General features: G+C 42.5%; 1 protein-coding gene across 1 annotated transcript in view; it reads left to right on the forward strand.

Annotated features, from left to right (window-relative positions):
* LOC115359824 (uncharacterized) overlaps window positions 1-19,094 on the forward strand; it is a 97,970-nt gene that overhangs the window by 28,521 nt on the left and 50,355 nt on the right. Inside the window, exon 2 of the mRNA XM_030052467.1 lies at window positions 8,430-8,459. Coding sequence (XP_029908327.1) covers window positions 8,430-8,459 — 30 coding nt within the window. The remainder of the gene's footprint in view (window positions 1-8,429; window positions 8,460-19,094) is intronic.

Here is a 19,094-nt window from a genome sequence, read left to right on the forward strand (position 1 = left end):
AACAAGGTTAAAAACTTTTTTTTTTTCATCTGAGGGAGTCTTTAATTGGGTCACTGGAATATTGCAGTCCATGTAAACGCAGCCACTGTTCTGCCCATTTCCAGGATAGACAATACTGAACATGGGTAATCATCTACAAACAGGTATTCAACCCTGCATTATAAAGCATGCACCTTGAGAAACCACTGAGAAACACGCTCGCGTTTCTAATCAACTACTGTGAATATGCCCTCGAGCAAGCAGCTTAACCCCAGCTGCTCCAATGAAAATGCTCGGTTACCAACAGCAGAGGGCTGTGGAAGCACTGGGCAGCTCCCATGTGTCAGTGTGTGTCACTGTTAGAATATGCAACAGATTTTTGCAAAGAAAAAGAATATCAAGTAAAATAAAGCCAGACTAGCAGCCCTGCTAGCTGATTGGCTTCACGCTGCAAACACCCAGATGGGCGGTATCTTAATCTGGGCTGTCAGTTTGTGTTGATATGGGCCACCTGGATTGAAAAATTGCTTTTTTTTTTTTTTTTTTTTTTGGTTTTGCTCCTCTTTCAGAGCTGTTACCTAAAGTGGTCACTATTTCATACTGAAAGACCGGAGAGCTTAAGCCACCCACTCTTTGATGGAGCCTGAACATATTTGTCTGGCCCAGACTGACCTAGAGAGTTCAGCTGGAGTGCAGCCTTCCCACGTTACTTTCCCCATGTCTCCAGCTTGCACTCTGCTACCCACCCAACACACACACACACACACACACACACACACACACACACACACTGACACTGACACACTTATATACTACCTGCTGGCAGTTTGCCCACGCTCCTGTTTTGTAGTCCAGTCACTGGGGAGGTGATAGTATCTTTCAATAAGACTGAGGATTAATTTTTATTCCATCATGCAAACGGCTAGTAGAGGCCTATGTGGGGTTAATGTCGTACATTAGCTGACATTAAATGCACTATCTACGTGAACGTGGCACAGCTGTCATTCGCAAGTAATCTAATTTTAGATTAATTTCATTAGCCCTGTTGGAAAACACTCCAAAGAAAGTAATCATTTTAGAATTTGGTGCATTTCCAGCAAGTGTTATGAATGGTGCTTTCTTTTGAAATTGTAATTATGTAAGGCATTGTTGGATTCACAGAAGAAGAATGAAGAGCGAAGTATGAAATAAAATTGCAGTTCGGCTCTGTTGCCTGTGTTGTGACTCCACATATGTATACATGAATATATATATGCTGTATATATATATACCCCTGTGAGGAGACATCAGGAACAGCACTGAAACAAAAGTTTGGAAAAGCAAAATCAAGTGTCTCCTATTTGTTGTTAAATTTTGCATTTCCAAATACAAAATCCCATGGAGGTTACATTCATAATACATGGCCCATTAAAAAGTATGCATTGTTATTCTTGAGCAGGGCCCTGGGGCTTTTCACAAGATTAACTCCAAGACATTTCTCAAGAAAAGCTCTGTTAGGGTAACAGGCTGAGCAATCTAACTCATTGCAGTGGTTAGTGGCCATATATTTAGTTAATGCTGCTGCGCATGGATTATATAAGTTGACTTTTCATTTGAATTCAGCAAGAATAATCCCCCTGTTGGATGAACATGAATGAGTAAATTAATATGTAAGAATATCGGCAATGTTGCTCTGCTGTTTGCTTTCAAGGGAAAGTTAGAGGCTCGTACATCTGAACAATTGAGGCTGTCAATCAGCTGCAGAGGCAGGGAGGGGAGGGCGAGCCAAGTGCTTCTGTCTTCCTGTTTTATGTTTGTTTATATATATATATATATATATTTATAATGCTGCTTTGTCGTTTGGTTTTTTGGCTTGAGAATGAAACTTTTTTAGTCTGCGTAGCTGAAATGGGTTCTGACACTGACGGCTTGCCAGAAAGTTTAGGCCAGAGAGTGAGTTTTGAAAGCCAGAAATCTCAGCATCTGTTCAAGTTTCTTTGCGAGCTGCTTTACTCGGGTCTGGAATACAAAGGATTCTCTTCCCTTGGTGTGTAAGTGGACCTTGTTTCCTTGCTATCTCCAGCACTCGCTCCTTTTCCTGGTACCACAGAGAGCAGAGCAGCTGTGGGCCGTGGTCTCTTCTCCATGGCTGGTCTCAGACTGTATGATGATGATGATGATGATTTATTTACACTATAGGCCAGGACCAGGGCGATGCACTCGGTCCAGTAAAAATGCCATATCCCAGTGCATCTAACAAGCAACTTAGCCATAAAATCTCTGACCCACAGCTCTCTCTGGTATTCCTACCAGTCACATATTATTACAGGACAGATTCTCAGTGTCCTCCACCTCATGTTTTAGAAACTCATTGTCCACCTGATGTCTTTGCACAGTGATTTCAAGCCAGATCCTGCTGTCCAGGGCCTGACCGACTCTTGATTATGGGAGGCTGACACCAGTAGTGATATTTGGGAGTAAAAAGTAAAAATTAAAAAAAAAACAAAAAACAAAAAAAACTTCCAACAATGATATAATCCCTGATATTTTCTTAAATACGTAAAAACACATTTGTAGGAAGGAATTCTTGAATTCCCAATCAGTATACACAAACAAAGTGTTGTAATCAATGTCTGCTGGAGAAACTATATAATTAAATAATTTCAAGTTGTTTTTTTTTTTTTTTTTTTAGTGCAGTATGTACTGTTTCATTCCATTTTATGTTATTGTTTTTTGCTGGCAAACATGCTGATGTCGACTCTGAGCTAATAGTGGTAGATAATATCGGACAGACAATACGTATATCGGTCAGGCGCTGATGATGTCACCATGGGCCAGCAGGGTCATCTCTGTTTCCTTTAACTGAGGTTTGTCGAGTGTTGTTTTCAGTTCTGCTGGGAGAGCAACATGGGCGTTTTCCAGTTCAGCTTGCTCTCTGACGTGACAGGATAGTTGATGTGTTGTCGTCGGTAGGTTGTACAGCTGTTGCCATTATGTCTTGTGTAGGGCGGCTAGCCTCACCTGAATTCCCTGGCTGTTGCCTTTTGCTCATTCCAGACGTGTGTGATCTTCAGTCTACAAACTGAATCCTTTAATTACAACAGATGTTCCGCTGCTAGTAAAACAAATGTTTTTTTTTTTTTTTTTTTTTTTTTTTTTGGATAAACTAGACTCGGAGCTCCTCTCCGTGTGTCTGTTGAGCAGGCTGTCGTACTGGAGGGCACAGTTTTTGACTCACTGGTATTGATCGACTTTGCTATCAACATCCCACAGATGTGCGCCACAGGAGAGTAAAAATGTAACCTATTGCATGTTAAAAGTAGTCGCTTTTGTTTTTTCTATCCTTAGATTTGTCTATTATATTTCTCAAATTTATGACAGGTGGCTTCAATACATTTAATTTTAAGCTGTGGAATGGATCATGTCCAACAACATGAAAAGCATAGATACTGAAATTCACTAAATCAGCACCAACCCACCACTAAATGTGAAAATACACTCTCATCGGAGATTCTGATGTCCAGTTTCCCCGCTGACTGATAGTCAATTTTGTGGAGATTTTGCCAACTTTTAAAGTCAAGTAGAGTCATTCCCAGCTGGATAAGGTGATTTTACTCTGCTGAATCTGAAGAACGGGGGATATCCAAATCTCGTGTGGCCTAAAATTGCCCTGGGAATGCATAATATGTAACCTGGAGTCTTGCCATGTCCTTTAACACTGCAGGGTTGACTAGGATGCTACAGAGTGCTGGCCACCACCACCCTGTCCACGGTGGTTGTCTTCTTTAGCTCTGATATATTGCCCAGAATGCGAAAAGGTTAATTTCATTACCCTGCTGGATTAAACAACTGCAGATTTAATTGACAAGGGAAGAGAAAAGCAAACGGAAACTCAGCACTGGATGACCCGCTGCAAACACAGAAGCCACAGCCGGCTAAAGCCTCTCTTCATCCAAAGGGATTTTACATGAGAGAGGGAAACAGAATTTTAACAGCAGTGGAAAATGTGAGAAATCACATTTATCAACTTTTTTTTCCACTTTCTGAAGCCGAGCAGCGCCCATCTAGTCACAGTTTTAAGCACATAACAGATTCTGATATGCATTCACACTTATAAAAGCACTTTAGTCCTAACACCTTAGTCCTTATACAAAATCTTTGAAAATGCCGGCTGAAATTCATAATGGGAATTGTAATCTGTTATTTAGAAAGTGTCTGGGTGTGACAGTTTCTTACAACCAGTGTATTGTGAGATGATTAAATTTGGTTGCTGTGGGTTTCTTGGGGTCATGTAATGAAAACCACTTATTGTCAGGCTCATATCATTTAATTGGCTTGGCTGCAGCCCCCTGCCAATTCATTACAGCATGCCTCCACTCTGGACTGAGTTAAGCCACACTGCCATCCAGGATTTCTGGATGCCAGTGTGGGCAGCAGTTCTCTTTTGGAGCAACTGGGAATGCTCTACAATTGCTTTAGGCGTGCAAGTTTGTTTGCTTGGCCCAGAATCAAGTCGATGCAATATTGCATTTCAAGCTTGCATGCTCTGTTTGGACGTGAATCAGATTTCGCAAAGACTGGTATCGACAGAGGCGAGTGGAAATGGGATGAGGAAAATTTTCACCCAGATGAAGTGCAGATGGGAGGGTAACCCTGCTGTGGTGGAGCGCTTGAACAAGTCCATGAGTAATTCCCTGCAGTCCCATTCGTCTGTGATTATTAAAACTTTATACTTGATTGAAAAACTCTGCGGGCCTGGAAAATGTTAATTACACTAATCCTTCCCACGATTGGACTGACAGCTGCTGGAGCCCATTTGATTGTCAGAGAAGTCCATTTGCCATAATACTGGTACTGCAGCTTTTCTACAAGCAGACATTTCATCCCTCATCAGCTTTTTTTCCCTTCATTAGGCCTGGATGTATTGATTTGTGTGCTGAAGTAGAAGGCGGAAATGAATTCAACAAAGCACACAGTGATATTTTTGTCATTGTGGAAGAAGCTCCCCCTCCGCACAGTTTAGCCTCTATCTGCTTGGATACTCTCAAGGTAATTGGAGTAAAAAACCTGTGGTTGCCATGCATCCCGCATTTCTTTGTGTTTTATGCAGAAGAAGTCCTCCACATGGAACAAGGATCACATTTGACAAGCTAGAGAACCTGACACAGAAAATTTGATGTTTATTCCTGAAGTCTTAACACCTGAGTCGACCATCAGCCTTTTGTTTACTGATTAGCGGCATTAGTATTCTCCTACTGCTCAGCCACATAGCTGAGCACATGGCTGAATTCAAAGGCACCTAGAAACACTTGAATTGATAGCGGCTATCATATCCAATCATTAATATCCCATATCAGACAAGTCCACTCATCCCTTTAATTTGTTTCCATTCAATAACATATGCAGTTGCGACACTTCTTGATCCCTCCTTGTTTTCTCTTCAATTAGTCTGGCGTTGTGGGTGACGGCTGTCACATCCTGTACTTTCATGGTTGTTTACAGATGCCCTTTTTCATGCTCTCTCTCAGTTGAACAAAGAGAGTCATGTGACGAGTGCCCATCCATCAGGGAGGAGGAGACAGCAGGAATGTCACTGGTGGTGACACAGTGTTGATGTCGGCTCAGAAGAGGTGGGCCTGCAGGGCTTCTTTCCTGTTTAGTCACAAACCCTGCAGAGCAGCTATGGCCACCAAGGCCCAGTGTGCTTTCAGCAGGCGAATTGCCACAGGGATTAGTTAATAATTTTGCCTAAGGCCTTGACCTTTGCCCTTTCATTAGTTTTGTTTGCTTGTCAGTGTTGTGGGTAAAAGAACTGAGCCTTATTCTTTACTGTTGCACTTAATGAAGTCTCTATGGTGGTCAGCTAAAGGCCTAAAATGTAAATATGTAATATAGAGGTCTACAAGTTCTAGTATACTTATTACTCACATGAATGTTGCATGCACCCTTTGGGCACTGAAATGTAATATATGCACATCAAGGGGATTTATATACATGGCATATACTGCATGTCCATATTAAATATTCAGATATGAAACATATGCATATCATGTACGGATATATACTGGGTCTATCATATTTTACAAATACATGCACCGCCAGCCGCCAACATATATGGGCTACACATACGTGTATTACCTATTGTGTGCATGTTTGGGTATAATTGTTTGGTTCATATGTATATGTACCGCATATGACAACATTTCCCTGGTATAGCAGCATATATGCTTATATACAAGACCTTCACCCCCACCCCATTTAATCGCAGTGCAGACAGTAATCCTAATAGCTACAATACAGTCAACATTATAGAGGAAAATGTGAGCCAAGCCCCCTACTTATGTGGATAAATTGATAATTATACAGCCACTCTCCAGAGGCGAGAGTATTCTCTATGTAAATAAGTTATGCACCGTACTCTGCACCCACTCGGAGCACTGTGGATCTGGCATTACTCTGCCACCAGTGCCCAGAGAATCCATAACCCCCTCTGGCTCAGCAGTCAGCTGTAAAGTGGCCTGTGCGGTGACTGCAGCCAACCTATGGGGAAAGCTTGGCTATCCCACATCCTCAGATGATATCATTAACTGGGTTTTATCAGCCCAGCGATCTCAATTTCTGCAATTACTCTGTTTGTGCCTGTGACTATCTCATCTTTGCCGGTTGTCAGTGAGTTTAAATGCACGGGAGCCTCGTGTGCCCCATCCTCTCGCTCTGACAAGGCCACAGACTTCCCATCAGTGCTCTCCGCTCTTGCACTGCTCCACTGCAGTCCCGTTGTTTACGGTTGACCATTGATTTTGCTTTCGACTAAGGACAGGTTAATCTTTCTGCTGGTCTCCCACCGACAGCTTATGATTTCCTTTGGGCATGTCGTCTTGTTTTCAATCAATTCTAGCTTGCCTTGTTCCTTGTGGTGGCCACCTCCCCCTTCCCATGTGTTTGCACCGGTGCGTCTCGCCCCGAAAACAGTGGTGACAAAATACTACACGTGAAGTTCAGAAGTGCCTCATCAAAACGGTTTTGTTCAAGCAGGGTAGCATTATGCCATTAGTAAAGGATTGGCTATGCTCTGGTAGGTTTGTCTGAGGGGAAAAAAAAAAAAAAAAAAAAAAAAAAAAAAACACAGCATGGATGAAGGTGTCAAACTGCTGCCTCTGCCAGGTTTTGTTTCACTCACTTTTCCAGAGTGGCATTTAATACAGCTCATAGATCACTCTCATTAGTTCAGTATTGAACACCGCGTGCCAAATAGCTGACACCCCACCACTGAGGGGGAGAGTGAGGATAGACAAGAGGGCTATTAGCTGGATGTGGCAGGTTATGAAAGACAACTTGGTCAGTGTAAAGGAGTCCGTCAGTTCTATTAAGGCTGGCTGGTTACACTCTCTCAGTCAGGCCTGCACCAGCTAAATTGAAAAGAGTCCATTTCACTTTTCTAAGTGAAGTTGATGTGGACACCATGGACAATTTGCCCTCTGCAGTGCCCCGCTAAGGATGGAATTTTCCTCCTCTATTTTTCCCAGAGATTTGAAAGGACCTGTCCGGCTGTATGACTGCTTTGACATGACATTCTTTTGAAGCCGTGGTGAGCCGCAGCCATGCTGGCATCTGTCATTATACACACGCCTGACCGCACATCTGCCCAGGGTTAAAGGACCAAATAGGTTATTTTTTTCCGTAATTCAGCTTGTAATTTCCTGTGTGTTTTTGAGCCGTCAGTTTTCTGCACAACAGCTTCATGCGGAGGGGGGAAAAAAAAATGCAAAGAGAGGCATCTGCCAATTCCTGCTCATAAAACATCAAAAAAATTCTCTCAAGTAGATTAAGATTACAAAAAAAAAAAAAAAAAATGTTGAGCTGTGGGAAATGGGTTGCGCACATAGCTCTGGTTTGATGTAGGTTAAAGCAGCCCTGCAGCGAAGTGAAGAATATTCTGACAATGCCAAGGTACTGCTTAAGTAAACCTTGTGCATAATTTAGACTGCTTGTATATGAGAGTTGCCCAGAGTTATAAAGTAAAGCTATGGATGCTGCGGCTTCCCATCAGTGAGAAATGTGCAGGATTTCTGATGGTCTGCTTCTCTGTCTGCTGGCCTTTGGGATTTAACTGTCCTGGACTTGCTGGTTTGGAAAAGCAAAGAAAGCAGTTTCACTAGTTTAATTGGCAGCTTAGCTTTGCACCGAGCTGCCCTCAGTTATGTATCAAACAGTTATTTAGCCAAACGTAATTTCATGCTGTCGATGCAGTTTCATGTCTCTCTTTGACCCGCTCGGAAGTGCCGCATCATGATTTTAGCTTTCCGATGTTAACTCACCCAGACTGTCGTTTCTCTCATGGAGTCAAAACATGTGCTTGGCATGCAGACGCGGATGAAAGCTAATCTTTGCCTATTTTTCTGTATTTTTTTCCTTTTTATTTTCGAGTCTCTGTTTCCCCTGATCGAGCTGTCTTTGTCTGTCATTCACAGATCTGAGAGTGAAGGCTCAAGAGGTGTCAGGTATGTGCTGCCTATTTTTTTCCCCCCTCTCTCTTCCTTTGTCATTGCTCTACCTGTAAACACAACCCCCTTTCACTGCGCATTTCTCCACGCCACTCTCAAGTCACGTCTCATCTAACAAAACCTCATCAGCTTTCCTGGATCCCATCTGGAGTTTAGTTGCCGTGCACCCTCACCTGTCAAGACCGACCCACCCAGGTGAAATTATTGTTTGCCTGCAGGAAAGCAGCAGGAAACGCAGCAGAGCTTACTGTGCTCTCTGTAGTGTCTCCTTCCCGCTTCTTAAGTTTGTCTGAAACTGTCCTAGATAGATTTTTCCTCCAGGACTGTCAACCAGGTAGTGGCATGTTGTTTTGCAGCCCAAATACACCAATTTTTTTTGCACTGTCATAGGTATATATGTCCTTAAATACACTGTACTTTTTTATGATCAGAGAGAAAAATTCAGTCTTAGGCAGTTCTGTGTGGATACTCATAAAGGCTTTAAGTTGTGCTTTACTACTGTATTCCTCTCATAAGTCTTTCTACAAGTGTTTGTCAACTTTGGCTTCAAAACCGGCGCACTGCAAGGCTGTGTAATGCTGGATAGAAACAAGGAGACGCACATGCACATCACAACCTTCGAGAAACAGGGTCAGAGCTTGTGTACAGACACCTATAGAAGCGACGGCGTTGGTAGTACTAGGGCAGGACTCATGAGAAATAAGGGAGTAGTAAACTGCAGTTGAGAGTTCAGATAGATTGCAGTCTGTGCTGAGTGAATAGGTTTTGAGAGCTGGCTTCAATATTGAGGCAATATCTGATTCTGCGACAAGAGCAGGGAGCTTTTTCTTCCGTCGCTCTCCCTGTTTTCTGTCAAATGCACAGCATGACAAGGAATCCTGCGCCCTGTGAACGGAGAGCACAGGTAGGCTTGCAGGAAGCATGTAAATCAGTGATACATTGGTGCCCCTTACACCTGGCATTAACATGCGCCCGGTATCCCGATGATGTCTAGATCTGATGCAGCTGGATTTATTCCTGGCATTAAAATGCATCCATGCCACGCACCTTGAAATCCGATTCCTCTTTACCTTGTCAAAATGCAGATTGTCACATACTTGCGAATTCCTCACGCAATATTTATGTCCCGTAAAATTGACGGTAAACACCTCATCATGCTCAGTCATAAAAAAAAAAAATCCATTTTTGGATTTGCTGCTATCTGAGCTGCCTGTTGCCTGTTTGATATGTGTGTGCCGGCCTCCTGGTTTGATCCACGTGGGAAAGCTTATTTAGGTAGCCTCTACGCCCAGTTTGAAGACGTGTTACATTTATGCTTTGTTGTTAATGAGGCCAGATTCGATGATCAGATCTTAGAAACATCTTGGTCGGAGCATCTCGGTTACATTTAGAGCAGGGTTTGATGTGGCTCTGCTCTTTACGATTACAATCTGATCACCCAAGTAGTGATCCGATTGTAATCATTGCCAAATGGAAAGGAGGTTACTGAGGTATAACTCAAGGTAAAGGTAAAACTTAATAATCAGCGAGAGCAGAATCTCCTCTGTCGTTGCGTTTTTTTCACCGCCCCCCAAAATGCTTAAAACCATGTGAACATTTATACAAGTGTAAAAAAAAATATCCTTCTTGAACTCCAAGGTGATTCGGAGGGCCGACCCTGTAGCAAGCTATTAGCTGACTGACTGGTGGTGGTGTTGTCGCAGAGTGCCTCGACCACCTTGTGTCACCAGGAGGTTGTGAGGTGCCCTGAGACAAAGTGAGATGTCAGAGAGGAGATGAATGGGGGCCCCGTCCCTTCAAGACACTGAACTTAGACCGTGCGGACACCTCATTCTCTTCAAGTCAATCACAAAGTGGAGTGCCTTTATCATAGTGATAGATGATCCAGCTGGACAGGGCCGTGGCAGTATGTGGTCTCAGGTCAAATAGCAGATAGCACTGAGCCCGATAAACAAAAATAACCTTCATAAACCAAAAGCAAGGGTTGGACCAGGTCTATCAGTTTGCCAACATCTTGGGAGGATTTTGTTCTTTTTACTTGTAAGCACATATGGTACAGTTAGAGTAGATTCTAATGTGACATTTTATATATACATCAACATTTTTCATTAATTATATTGTTATAATTTCATTTAATGTGACACTGTTTCAGAGGCTTTTTCACTTTGACTAGAATAAAATCTTGGGGCACACTGAATATTTTTATTGTTGTCATTATTTTGCCATGAATGGTAAAATTACAAGAGATTGAATACCGGCACAAAACTTTACTCAATCACTGTTGACCTTAAGAAACACTGACATTGATTGAATCCTGTAGGAGTCAAGTGACTAATAAATCTTTATTTATTAACAGCAAGGTGACATAATGTACATTATTTACTTAATTACGTTGTAATTCTGATAGGACTTTTTTTTAGTTGACTTGTTTTGTGTTTGCCATGAACTGCTGGAAGGATAATCTAAGTACTCTTAGTGTTTTTTTTTTTTTTCCTATCTTTTGTAAACATATTTTCATTACAGCTTCAAAAGGAATCAGTATCTCCCTCAACAGATAAAGACACATATATAGAAAACCCCCTGAAGGCAAAAATAAACACTAAACAGAACAGACAGAAACACTAATACATGTTTTTTGACATGTTAACCGCTAAGTGTTGTTTAAAATAGAAGACAATAATACCTGACATTACCTCGGCATACTGAATAAGAGCATATGTTGTTGTAGGCAATAAACTGATCGCTCTCTTTTTTTTTTTCCAGGGATGAAAATAAAGAGTAGGTCACTGGATCTTTAACTGTATTTTGATTATACTTAATCAGATTAATCTGATAATTGCTCCTAGGGAGGGACTGAAACTGAGTGTACCATTATGGTTTAACTAATATACAATATGATATGTTATTGGAAAATGTGATGGTGTTAAACAGCCGCTGTTTCGATGCCAAAGTAGAAGTAGATGAGGTTTTGAAAGCCTGACAGTAGCCATCATCTTGCCTCGTTGCAAAGGTCTGCCACTGTTTGTCTTGATATTACATTCACACAGCAGAGACTGTGGGCCTCGTGGCAGAAAGCATAATTCTTTGAAGTCGTAGGCACTGCAAAAGCGGAGCGAAAGATTTCATCAGCCTACAAAATGGGAAAGAATTACAAGATTTGAATTGTTGACAGAGTAAAGCCTCTCTCTCTTATCGGGTCAAGGATAAACTCTCGTGAGCTTTCGCCTCGCACGGATATTGAATCTGTGTAACTGCACAGAAGCTGTGTAACAGACATAACTGTATAGCGCTGTTCAAATGGCATTACCTCCACTCGAGGCAACAGCCCCTCTTTACCGGTGGACACTGTGGGGAGAGGAGCTTATGCTAATCACCCGCCGCTCCAGAGAGATGACTGTTTGATTTACTATTCCACTTCAGACGTGTCTGACGCTGACCCCTTTTGTGGAAGATACTACGACTCGGTTCGTGTCGGCCGAGTCTTTCTTTCGAGCATCCGGCCAACACCATCTCTGTCGTGGGAAGAGGAGTGCTCGGGGTTTTGATGAAATTGTCGGGCAGCATACTGATCACTCGGTAAAGGAGGAAAAAGACACCTTTTGAAAGTTATGGTGCTTTAGCAGAAACCCTGCTCACAGGAAAACGATTTTTTTTTTTTTTTTTTGTCCACTGGCCCCAGAAGTTAGTATAATACGAAATTCACCTGCTGCTTTCATTAGTTTACCTGCCAAATAGGCTTTAGTATAGAATGACACCTGGAAATGATGGTGCTGTGGGTGAGCTGCCAAAGTAGCTTGGAGGGTAGGCAAATTGATAAGCCACAGCTAAATATTTAGCAGCATGTGGCTGGTGGTAATATAATACCCTGTGTGTGTTGACCCTCTTGCCAAATCAGCAAATACGAAGTGAGCAGTGCTGGATATGTTGACTGAAAAGTTAGATTTGCCTAATTTCATAAGCAAAAACTAGTTTTCTTTTTGAGTTAAGAGTAGTTAGGACAGTGAGAACCAGCTCTATATTGAATGGACCTTTCTGACTTTGTGCCTAGCAACTGAGATATTGATTTTGCAAACTTTTCATGCCAAAATACAGACGGAAATCCAACCTGATTAGAACACAATTAAAGGTGCAATAGGTTCAGATTTTTACTGTCCCGTGGCACAAAATGATCATAATAAACTGTCTACAGTGGATTGATGGCATTGTAGAACAATAATCATTGACGTTTCACCGAGTGCTGAGATTCTGGCTTTCAATTTCACTTTCCATCCTGTTTTGGAACAAAGTTTCTCCGCCAAGTGTTACTACAGTTCACTCCCACTGGTGATCTATTTCCTCTGCTTTAGCTGTGTTGGATCACTGCCCGAGCCAGCTTACTAATCTCCATCGTGAAAATGTTACTTTAGTATTTATGCCAAAGGAGACCTGTCGATGTTGCAATTTCTGATTTCTGGTTTCCAAATGAAGTTGATAAAAAGTCATAGATGACCCAGTTCCTCTTTGAAATGAAGTAGCAGTGCTTCTGCTTGAATAAAATACTGGTATTCAGCACATCTGTGCAATGCTGCTGATTTTTACGGTGTAAGACTTAGTTAAAACTACGCTGCAGCAGAGCGAGCGTTTCCCTTTGCATGCGAAGCCCCTGGCCTGTGCAGGAGGCCTTTGTTGTGACATTACTCAAGAAGACAAATTGTTTTACATCATTTCTGTAATTCATGTAAATTAGGCAGTTCCTTATTCCTTCATTTTGCTGTTGACATCGAGCTCACTTTCTAGTCGCTTTCGCGTACAGTATGGCTCTCCCCAAAACTCCCGCTGCCTTTTCACGGCAATTTAATGAGCGCCTCAAGTGAGAAATTCTAATTTTGTTTACCAGCTTTGTTGAGAAGGTATAGCGGCGATGCAATAATGGATGTGAACTGGGAACATGACCTGCAGTGAGTTGGTTTTGTATTCTGAAACCTTCAATGATTTCAGATGCTGACATTTAGGAATGGCTTCGCATTCAAAGTTATCTAAGCTCTCTGTAATACCAATAAGATATGCCGGCGTTCCTGCTTTAACATGCTGCTTTCTAGTTGCTTTAGTCGCTGTCCATAAAGTGTTTTCCTTTTCTCCACAACAGACGATAACAGCCGTGAAATTCGAGCTACCCGGATTGTGTGATGGACCTAATTTTTTTTTTTTTTTGTGGCTGTGCCTTTTAACTCTTGACCTCCATCTTTGACTTGCACGTCCTGAGAGAGGAGGTGCATCAGCTGTGTCTAAATCCTGGTAAAACCTTGCTGAAGCCAAGATACCGATACTTAACGTCTCCAATCTCCAATAGCTGATATTTTGTGCCAGTATTTAGTGCTGATACTCAGCATGTTTAAATTAAACTCAAGGTGGAAAAGCCTTTGAAATAGTATTCTGGCCATCATGGGACACCAAACCTGTGAAATTGTTCAGCGTTAGCAGTTCTCTCCTACTCCCCACAGTAAGGGAAACTCTGGCTTACATTATACCTTTTAATGAAGAAACAAAACAAGATTTGTACACTAAAATTGGACAAACAGAATTGGACCCAAAAATGAGAAAAAGAAAAGTCGTAAAAATAAAAAAAAAGAAATCAGGCTTCACAGGCTTTTTACTGTATATGACCAGGGAGGAACCTCCCTCGTGATCCAAGACCATCGATCGGCTGATATTGATGATTAATAAAAGCCATATATCGGTCTAACTCTGCTCAAGGGCACAATTCTCATGTGTCTGAGTGTTTGTTGTTCGCGCGTCACTGGTGTGTGTCAGTGTTTTCTCCCATGAATCCGTGTGTGTCGTGTTCCCCTTCAGCGCGAGTCCCACAGGACAACTTTGGTGTCTGAAGCGTCTCATTCACCAGGCCGGCGGGGCTGTCAGTGGCTTTACCCTTAACCTCTCCTTCGTCTTTTGGCTGCTCACTGTCACCTCGTCTCGGGGGTGAGAGCTGAACCAGGCATGCTGTCTGCTTTAACCCATCACCCCCCACTGGATTGATGCGTTGCAGTCACTGCTTTTTTTTTTTTTTTTTTCTTTTTCTTTTTTCTTTTTTTTTTTTTTCTATCATTCCAGCTGTAATGTCGCTCCACTGGAATAAATCTAGTGCTTTGTGTGCTGACGCTGCATTCTGTGAAAAGGGACATGCCAAGGTTAAGTGGGTTGCAGTGGCCACTGGCTGTATGCCTTCACATGTTATGCACCAAGAGACCCGTGTAAGGAAATTTCCCCTGGCTATCAGAGAATAAACCAGGGTTAAGGCGCATTTTAACATGCCCCGCTTCCTTTCAGTTTGAATCATGGATTTTATTATGTCTCTCCAACCATGGTACAGTACATGCAGCGTGGAACATTATGTTGTTGGGATGGTGTCTGTCTGTCCACGTGTTGACACATGCATGGACACAATAAATCAAAAGATAATAAAAACTTAATACTTATACCACCGGTTCCCTCTTTTGAATAAAAAATCTGCCGAGAGTGTTGAGCACCTGCGGCATAAATTTGCATAGAAAAGGAGGAAAAAAAATGATTTTCTTGAAACTGCTGTACCTCCCTCATGTTGTAAGACACCGAGTTCATGTTAATACCGCCCCATGTGTTACGTGAGACCAAGTATGTTGCCATAGAAATATTTGCAAAATGAAACATTTGCTAATTAATGCGCTAATTAGCGTAGTTAATGACTTCATCAGCGTAACTGGTTATGTTTAATATATAATGGTGATTATGCCGGGACATGCGGCAGCTCACCAGCCTCATGTTTTTATTTGGGGCTCTGGACTGAGCAGCACCGCTCGCTGTCGTGTTGCGCAACCTCCGACAGAAACAAAAGATGCGCTGCTTTTTGACCCAAAAAACGCCTGATAGAGGAGGCAGATGAATTAACATTTAAAGCTTTGCAGCTTACTATTTTGTTCAGTGGCCCCCTCCAGTATGTAGGCCTATCCTGCAGGAATTAAAGAGCTGGACAGGCCCACATTCCTGATATGCCTATGTGTTACAAGGCCTGTGTTTGTTTTTCCATTCCTTGATCTGCTCCTGGGGGATAAGGAGATGTAGGCCACGAACACACTGTGAAGTGGTTCATTCAGCCTTTCAGAACAAAGCCTGTGGTGGCGGCGGCAGTGCACGGTGCAGTGATATGGCCCAATTGAAGACAAAGCCCGTCTAGCTCCTCCCGCCTGGTCCCGACAACTAGGCAGCCCATGATGCACATCCCACAGCCCACCACTCGCAGGCGTGATAAACTGCAATAATTATTCGTTAGGTGCACCATTTTTCAACCAGGCCTCATTACTTAGTGTGAGCTGGGCAATGGGCACCATCAATAATTAAGTCTTTGTATTTACTACTGAAGCTTATAAATAACCTTCCCTCTAGACTCCGCTGATGTGCCGCTGATGGGAGAGATGAGACGGAAAGAATGAAAAACAAGGGGAGGGAGGGGCGTGCGTGCGCGCGCGCGCGCGTGTGTGTATATGGCGTCAGCATTACAGCAAAGCCGATTTCGAAAGGCCTCATAGCGAAGCAGCAAAGGTTAATTGGATTCTGTCAACATGATCTCATTGGGCAATATTTAATTCTCTGCGATCACCACTTGTATGCTGTTGTTTAATTTTCCTCTTTTGAGAAAATGATCATTCAGCCCGCTGTCAGAGTCGGAGCGCGACAACTTTATGAAGCTATCAGCCGCGCGAGGATGCTGTTGCGGACCGGTCTTGCAAGAGCGCGGGTTTGCTGTTTTCTGTCAGATATCCAGCAGAGTGTTTATATTAAAAAAAAAAAGAGAGAGAGAGAGAGAAAAGGAAAGATGTCCTCCTGGAAAAGAAAAACAAGACGTAATTCATGCATTAACATGGAAATTAATACCCTAAGCTATCAAATGTCAAAGTTCTTTTTGTTTGCTTTGTTTTTTGTTTTTATGAGAGCAGCCTTGGGTAAATGTTATGAGTAATACCATGAGCAATCTTTCCCACTGAGTCCGGGACACACAATGCAGCCTGTCAAAGCGAAACTGCAAGATTCAGATTTTCGCTTCATATAAAACAAAACCGTTTTAAACCTGCTTTTGAGAAGTGGCGCACGCAGCAGGCGTTGTTTGATGTAAGTGGAGGAAGCGCACGCTACTCATCCATCGGTAGGAAGTGAAAAGGCGGACTGTCGTGTGCGTGAGATTCGTGTGCAGTCGAAAAGACGTTGACCCACAATCTCTAGCGTACCGCTGTGTGTTGTACCGAGGCCCAAACGAACGCTCGGCCTGTTTTTGTTTATCTCTTTCTCGTCTGGAAGCGGATTTGGTTTGCACAGATGCCCTGATGGATGGTGGCGTTGGCGTGCAAGGGCAGGGCAGGGCTGGGCGTTGCCTGATGAGCTGACCTTGTTGTACTGTGCTGATTAACAGAGAGCGCGTACTGTATTGTGTCCTCCTCCCCGCTGAAACCTGGCGCCCCTCCCTCAGGAAAGCGACGGCAGATGATTGTTTTTTGTGCACAGTGAGTGCTGCAGGACTGATAAATGGCCCTGAAAGTAAATAACTCTCTGTCAAAGTTTTAGGCGAGACACTTTTTTTTTTTTGCACTGCTGCTGACTCAGGCGCGTTTTAGAGCCGGCGGTGGTGTTGTGTATTTTCTACATGTGTGTTTCTGGGCTGTAACAGGAAAACACTGTGGTAACATTTAGGCGACACATCTTATTGCAACAGACACTGACACACATTTGTTCACCAATATCACAAACAAGCATGTTACAGGGGTTTTATTATGATGTAAAATTTGAATCTGTGACATTTTTCCTTTAAATTTTTGCTACTATTCATTGCTGATTGATGTTTTACCCTAGATTTGCCCTACACTTTCACATTTCCTGTTCTGAACTCTGGGTGTTTCCTTGGAAAAATCCTCTGCTGTCACAGGAAGGGATGCGTTTTATGTTTCTGGTTTGTTTGGGGGAAAAAAAAAAAAAAAAAAAAAGAACTGGGTAGGTAGCATGAGCCGCGACAGCCTCCTACTGCTAAGTCCACCGACAGAACAGTAAAAGAAAAAGTCACCGTCCAGTCCACTCTGTTTGACTGACAGGTGATCTCTGAGGAGTGCAGTGCAGAAACGCCAGTTAACGTTTTGAAAAAAAAAACAAAAATCTTGCAGATCATCATGTTTATCTTATTGAAATTCCTGAAATTGCAATACATTGACTTTTATTATTACCATTCTGACAGTAACATTTTTCAGATAACTGAATCTCATGATTATTGATTATGTGTGTGTGTGTGTGTGTGTGTGTGTGTGTGTGTGTGTGTACGTATGTGTGTGTGTGTGTGTCTCGTCATCACCATCATCATTATTATTATTCAAGATGTGAAGTTTTTTTACGGACTGCTGACTTTGGCAGTTCCTTCATAGCAAATGTGTGTGTTGTGTGTGTGTGTTTGCATGTGCATTCATGTGTGTGTGTGTGTTGACTCTGAGCAGCATGTGCTCCAGCACATGGTGCCAATATTAAGCTCAATTAGTCCTTGAAACCACTTTGGCAGCCTTTTTAACAGTTTTGAAGTTTGGGAGCAAGGGTGTTTAGAGATTGCCATTATGTAAGTAGAGAACCTGCACTCCAGTGATAACAGGAAGCTTATATGGGAGGCAGTGGGAAATCTCCATAGGACTTAACCCCCATGGTTTGAGAGATTATTACTGGCAGCTCCAGGTCATGACAGAGCACAACCCATTTGTCCTTGAGGAACATTTATCCATAAGGCCCACTGCTGCTAGATTTGCCTGTTAAATGTGGCCATCACATTGCAGTGCTTTACTCTACAAGGTTCAATATTTCCATTTTCATTTTACGAGACAGTAACTTGAAATTATTGATTTTTTTTTTTCTTTTTTTTTTTTTTTTTGCACGATTTGCCTCTATCTACTCGTCATTTAGAATTAGAGAATAATTTATAACCCAGCAAACATGTCGACATTGAATAAATGCTGATATGACGGTCTGTGCCGTAGTTGAAACCAAGGCAAACATATAAAATGAGTAAATAAATGTTTTCTCTGCCATGATCTGATGCTGCAGAAACTTGCTGGTGTGAGTTTATGTTGAACTCGGCCACCTTTTGCATCTCACTGCCTGTCAGTTTGGCACTTGGTCGACTCTGAAACTGATTGATTGCAGCAATGTGCTTTAATTTGGGAAATGTGGTATTCACCGGGGGTTTTTCAGCAGATGATTAAGTGTTAAGTGTTGTGGTGAACGCGGCCAAAAGTTCATTTGAGCCGAGACCCGTGTGAATTTCTTTCGAGCCTCTTTCATTTCCCACAGTATAGACCAAATCCGCGAGTGGCTGATGTATAGCCAAAGTGAAGAAATGAACGTGTTTTTAGGTCATTCTGACATTTCGCAGGGCAGCCACAGAGAGGATGCTGTAAAGGAATGACAAACAGGGAATGGGGAGGAAACTGTTGTTGGTGTTTTAGCAAGTAGAGGACAACTTTGGCCTCTCTCCTCATCCCGCAGAGATGGAGAGGAAGGCTTAACAAGAAGTTTAACTTTCATCCGGTGCCAAGCTTGTTCCTGGAGGTGTATCGAAGCCTCGAAAGGCGTGTAAATGCACCCTGTTGTCATTAA

This window comes from Myripristis murdjan, chromosome 5 (assembly GCF_902150065.1).
Source record: "Myripristis murdjan chromosome 5, fMyrMur1.1, whole genome shotgun sequence".
Taxonomy (NCBI): Eukaryota; Metazoa; Chordata; class Actinopteri; order Holocentriformes; family Holocentridae; genus Myripristis; species Myripristis murdjan.